Source organism: Micropterus salmoides, unplaced genomic scaffold (assembly GCF_014851395.1).
Source record: "Micropterus salmoides isolate LMB-PRFRI ecotype aquatic unplaced genomic scaffold, ASM1485139v1 Ms_hic_scaffold_14, whole genome shotgun sequence".
NCBI classification, from domain to species: Eukaryota; Metazoa; Chordata; class Actinopteri; order Centrarchiformes; family Centrarchidae; genus Micropterus; species Micropterus salmoides.
The window spans coordinates 19,969,829-19,975,617 of record NW_024040485.1 but is presented as its reverse complement, the minus strand read 5'-3'; the positions used below and the strand labels follow the sequence as shown (position 1 = coordinate 19,975,617).

Below are 5,789 nucleotides of genomic sequence, written 5' to 3'. Positions count from 1 at the left end.
TATTACAGGTACGTAGGCAGGTCCTTCTCCACCACCTGCAAAGAGAAAGTAGAAATGAGACAGAGTTGGCAAATGGGGAACGGCACCATTGCAGGAACATGGACTAACTATTCACTACAACATGATACAATGAACTTAACTATGGCAAACATAATGCATCAATCCACCTAAATAAACTCCCATTGGATGAGATTACATAACAAAGTCCAAGCTAAAACCCCACCACGTGGATACTGCATTTCACAACATGCACAGATTAAAAGCACAGTGAGTGCCACTTACGACGGGATCATCTGTTGGGCCGTATCTCTTCACCACTTGTCCTTCTCTATTTATCAGAAACTGTTGAGGAATACACATCAAAATATTAGCATGCGTTCTTTTCATGAAGTTGAGGCAAGAAAATTAAGCAACATCTTTACTAAAGATGTTTCTTAAAACTGGGATAGTATATTAGCATATTACCTTTGTGAAGTTCCATTTAATATTACTGTGCAGAGAGAGAAAAACGTATTACAAGCACGCAGTACCATAAAGACGGCTTTTTCATCCTTCATGGAGCACAGACTGTGTAGTCAGTTTCAATCATTAGAATTGTGACCAGTTTTCATGGTGGAATGCATAGAATTACACTTCTCTACCCACTCCTGCGGCATAATCTACTTCTCCCCCATCCATTTGTATGACTTTTCCAGCTTACTGGCAGGTTATTAGGGGTATTGTATTAAGTGCAGATGGTATTGATACAGTGGCACATAAGTACAAAGATGACTTATATGTCCTTTGACACTAGCTCACCATCAGCTGTTGTATTGAGGCGACCATGATAGAATCTTGTCAATGATGTAATAAAGTTGTGAAACATTTTACAACACATAATGTTCATTATGTAACAATGACGTGCAGAAATCAAAACTCACTGAAAAAAAGTGTTAAATTCATGTTCCTCTAAAGGCCATTACTCATTTTGTGTACACAGTGTCTTAAAACCATTTGTCAAGTAAACAGAAAAATAGATACAATAACTCACTTTCCCAGGAGTCCTTTGCCTTTGGGCTGTGCCTTCATCCACTTCCAGAGAGGGTGAGCGTTGTCTCCATTCACATCAATCTTACTGAAGAGGTCAAATTCTGCATTGTAACCTTTGGCAAACTCTTTAATCTCTGCATCAGTCCCTGGTTCCTGGATCATACAAAAAAAAAATAATAATAAAAAATCTTTGTTAGAAAAAATAAGTTTTGTGAGCTGATTAAGCTCACTAAATTCTGCATACTTTGAGAACACTTAACAGTTTCTGCCGAGCCTCTTTAAGATTCAATGTCAACATCACCGCTGCTCTATGATACCAGTTATTTTCAACAGCTTGAAAACTAACCAAAAGTATCAAAACATGAACTTTGGTTCGGACCTTGGTGCGGACTTTCAGGTGTGAAAGCCCCCTAAAAGGGCCTTTACTCAGCAAAGAACCTTCTATTTCTTTTAAATTTAATACATTCAGTGCAACCTTGTCTTATGTGCAGCACTCTTTTGTGTCCTTTTGTTTGTCTGTCTCAACAGTTTCTTGTTGTTTGGTTTTGCACTGATTAGAAGAAATACTCCTATTCTGGTTGTAGATGTTGTACAGTTACAATAAAGGCTTTCTATTGTAGTATGAATAAAACATATTCAGAATGAATAATTATTAAAATTACTTTCATCCTGCCAGATCACTTTATTCCAAAAGAACAGTGAGTTGGAGGAAACGTTTAAGATGAACAGGCAGTAGTTTAACAGTTCAAGGGTCATGTGTTGTGTTAATGGCAACATTGACAATACTGTAATCATGCGATAGAGCACAAAATAAAAACAAAAGATCAGTATATTGTGCTTACCTGCCCTCCAAACTGGTTGCATGGGAAGCCCAAGATGCGTAAACCTTGCTCAGCATAGGAGGCGTGCATTCCCGCTAGCTGAGTGTAGTTTACCTTGGTCTTTCCTCATTTAGAGGCTACATTTACGATGATGCATACATACCCTCTGACAGGGAGAAACAGAACAAATAGGTTAAACTGAGGTTAAACAATTCTACTGCTTCTATGTGATGCCTAAACATTACAACAGTGAGAAATATACCACTCTGTACTGCGGTTCTTTCAAACTCTATGGAAGTCAGTAATTCCTCAGCCTTATTTATAGCATATGGACACATATTATGTTATATATACTTTACTTGTATTTCTCAAGAGAAACCTCGCTGCCATCAATATCCTTGGCAGAGAACTCGTATATTGTCTTGGCACTCTGCCAGTCTCCCACCTGAGCACACTGCAGAGAGGTGAAAAATGGACATGTGTCATTGACTAAGACAGCTGAAGGTAGAGTTTTGTGAGTCCATGCAAAAAAACAAGGGCAAGGGTAAGGTTAAGCCTAAGACATAAACAAGATGACTCAGATAAATGGGAAGAAAGACGAGGAAGTAACCGCTCCCCTTATTACTAAGTGCACTTTGGCCCATTTGTGTCACCATTGACATCTGCACACTTCACTTTATATCTTCAACAGGTTTAGTCGGAAAACCCAAAATTAACTAATTTGCATAGCAAGCCTATCTCACTCAGGAAGAGGGGAGAGCACATTAACAACAAAACAAATATAACGTTAAATCATTGGCGATTCTACGCATTTACTATTGCGTTGCTTTAAAACGACTAAACAAAAAGTCTGACACATAAACCGTGGAGCTTCTCCTGACGCTTTATATATATATATATATATATATATATATATATACACACACACACATATACACACACACACACATACATACATATCAGGCTTTATCATCACCACGGATTATAGTTAGCAACTTTAACGGCACCTTAATCCCTTCGCGTTGTAATTTACCAACGCTAAGGATGCAGCACAGCCAGCTAATAACACACGCCACGCTTTCATGACAAAAAGCACGACAAGTCTGAGTTAAATTTGCGGCAGCCGGGCAGGTGAACAGTTAGATAAAGTCACGTCCAAAACGCCCTGGTGTACACGAAGCTAGCGTTAGCGGCTGCATCATTATCGGACCCATTTGTCCGTTACACCAAGTTTAAAAATAGAAATGCTAAAACACGTGCTGTTTAGCATACAGGCAGCGTTGGATACATACGTGTATTGCCCGCAGCACACATAAAGACATGTTCATATATTATCGTGCTCCACGTAACAGTTACTTACCATGCTTCTCAGTACTCCCCTGCTCCCCACCAGACCCAAAAGCACTGTCGGTCTCATGTAGGTCGACCGCAGTCACATGAGCTGCTAACACCGCCCACTGACAGGAACACTGGCGCAGCACTGCGCCCCAGGACCTGCTCCTTTCCGGTTCTCTGATATATGTTTAATTTTTCATTTTCCATTTTAGCTCAAAATCTCATGTAGAAGAAAGCATACTATATTTGATGCATAATATAAAGCTAATGTGATTTTGTATTTTTCTGATATTCTGAATTGGCATCAAAAAGTTTTACTGCTCTATAAAAACAAGTTATTAGATTTACAGTACCAACATAAGAAGAATGAGATATGATAGGACTGCGAATCATATTAGGAAGCTCAAAACACTATAAGATTTATGCTTAACACTGGCCACTTTATACACATGTTTAGTTTGATTCTGGTCTTCTGATTTATGTTTGTAAATTGCAGATGTCAAGCTCAATTAGGGTTTCCCGGTTAAATAATGGTTATAAAAAGTTGTCTAGTTCTTGATCACATAGTTATGACTGAGAAGGAGCTGACAGAAATGCTGGCAACATAGCATGTACAGTACAGATGTGCCAAAGTTAAGAAACTACAATGGTATGCAGGTTTACTGTGCTCCAATCTGCCTTTGTCCAGTTATTTTGGCATATATTAATCAAAACTGAACAGTATGGCAATGGCTAGTTCACAGAGGGAAATCAGTTATCAAAGCTTTAGTTTTATTTTTTTCTCCAACAGAGGGCACTATCTAACTGTAGTGAAAGATTGCTGTGTAGCTTTCACAACATTCATGTCTTTGGATCATGTCTTTGGATCCAACATGAAACTTATTGAGACAGAAGGACAAGGTTGAGATTTTAGAAAGATTCAATTAAAGATTCTGTAAAAACTGACCGCAGTTTTATTCATACAGTGTCAGATATAAAGTATACTGCACAAGATAACTCCTAGTCACATGTACTAATTCCAAGATGGATTAGCTGATCCCTGCATCTTGTATGGCTCAAAAAGTTCAGTCTGTTTTTGAGAGAAGATAGAACAAACGTTTTTATGTCTGAGAGCAATACAAAGTTAAACCAGTCGGAGGAATTTATTGAAAACCTTAGCATCCTTTTTCTTTTTACTGCGCTTAAATTAGGCCAAGGACTTATTCCTTTTCACGTCCTTGTTCTGGGGCATTACTTTGAAATAAGCTCCAGTGGTCTGATGTTAGGCTTGTGCCACAATTAAAGTCCCCATGAATCAGCATTTTGCTTCTTTAATTGGATGTATTCCCTGCTGAAAGTGGATGTTAGAAGGGGGGCATCACACACAAAGGAATCACACAATGTGAAAACCAACAGGTTATCAGTTGGAAAGAAAGGTTAATGGTTTCTATATTGGTGGGAATTTTTACTTTTTACATTACTACTACATTCGTTATTAAGGCAAGTGTATTGAGGGGATAAATAAAAAGTCACATTTAATTTCAGACTAAATTTTCAAAGTTAAATACACATTTATTTCCACACATATTACAGCTAATGGTCTATTGAAAACATTCTAATGTATTTATAAAATACAAAATATCAGATTTAGCCAAGAGCCAATTATTAAGCCCTGGACTTTTTTTCATTGTCCCTGGTGTATACACAGTTTATCAAACTTCACCACTGAAACAGGATTTAAATGTAAGATATTAAGAACCATCACAAAATAGTAACTAAACAGCTAGGAATCAGAATCATCAATCAATGCTTTTGATCAGGCAAGGAACAAATGTCGTAGGCAATCATCATAAAAGGTAATGATTGTATGACATAGTTCAGATGAACAGATAACAGTTTTCTGTCAGGTCCCTTTCTAAAACTATTTCCTATTATGTTTTTTTTTTAAATTGCTGGTGTCTTAACAAATTTACAAGTGATACAGTACAAGTGATTTGACCAAAGCGTCATGCCGTAATGCTGCACTGCACTGTCTGGATCAGGAGGGCAAGGGATAATGAAAGGGATGCTCCCTCCCTCGCTGTTAGTAGAAACAGTGGGCTGTCTGTCCTCCTAAAACGCACACATGCAAACTGGCATGCACAGTAAATGTGTGTGGGTGATGTGGAGGTCATGTCTTCAGAGGAAGAAGCTTTTAAATAGGGTTAGACAAAACACGGAGTCTGCCACAGGTTCCCACCTGAAACATCCAGTTCAAAGCCCCTAATTAAACACCTCACATACTGTATAGCCAATTAAAACTCAAATCAAAAGATTTCTACTGTAAAAGACATTGGTGTAGTGTGTGTGTAGAGGAGTAGGGGATAGACACTTTAATTAGTTGCTGCCCTGCCAGTATGGAGGACTGATCCTGACAAATTCAAAAATAAATACAGAAATAAATAAATGCTCAATAAATAAATAAGCATCCAATTAAATGCACAAAAAAATGAAGTGAATAAATAAATGTAGGCAGTAATTAAATTATACAAGGAGGATCTCTTTTAATTAGCTTCTTTACTTATTCACCTTTGTAATAATTACCTTATTTATTTATTGTCCGTTATAATCTTCAACTTTATTTAT

The 5,789-nt window shown here is 37.6% G+C and overlaps 1 protein-coding gene across 1 annotated transcript in view; it reads right to left on the bottom strand.

The window, feature by feature from the left end:
• LOC119902192 (phospholipid hydroperoxide glutathione peroxidase-like) overlaps positions 1-3,358 on the bottom strand; it is a 3,858-nt gene extending 500 nt beyond the window's left edge. Inside the window, exons 1-7 of the mRNA XM_038718204.1 lie at positions 3,211-3,358; positions 2,210-2,304; positions 1,872-2,016; positions 1,031-1,182; positions 466-490; positions 283-342; positions 1-35 (exon numbers count right to left, since the gene is read on the bottom strand). The exon at positions 1-35 is cut by the window's left edge and continues 500 nt beyond it. Of these exons, the coding sequence (XP_038574132.1) occupies positions 3-35; positions 283-342; positions 466-490; positions 1,031-1,182; positions 1,872-2,016; positions 2,210-2,304; positions 3,211-3,267 (567 nt within the window). The 5' untranslated portion in view covers positions 3,268-3,358 and the 3' untranslated portion in view covers positions 1-2. The remainder of the gene's footprint in view (positions 36-282; positions 343-465; positions 491-1,030; positions 1,183-1,871; positions 2,017-2,209; positions 2,305-3,210) is intronic.
• Positions 3,359-5,789: the final 2,431 nt, after the last annotated feature.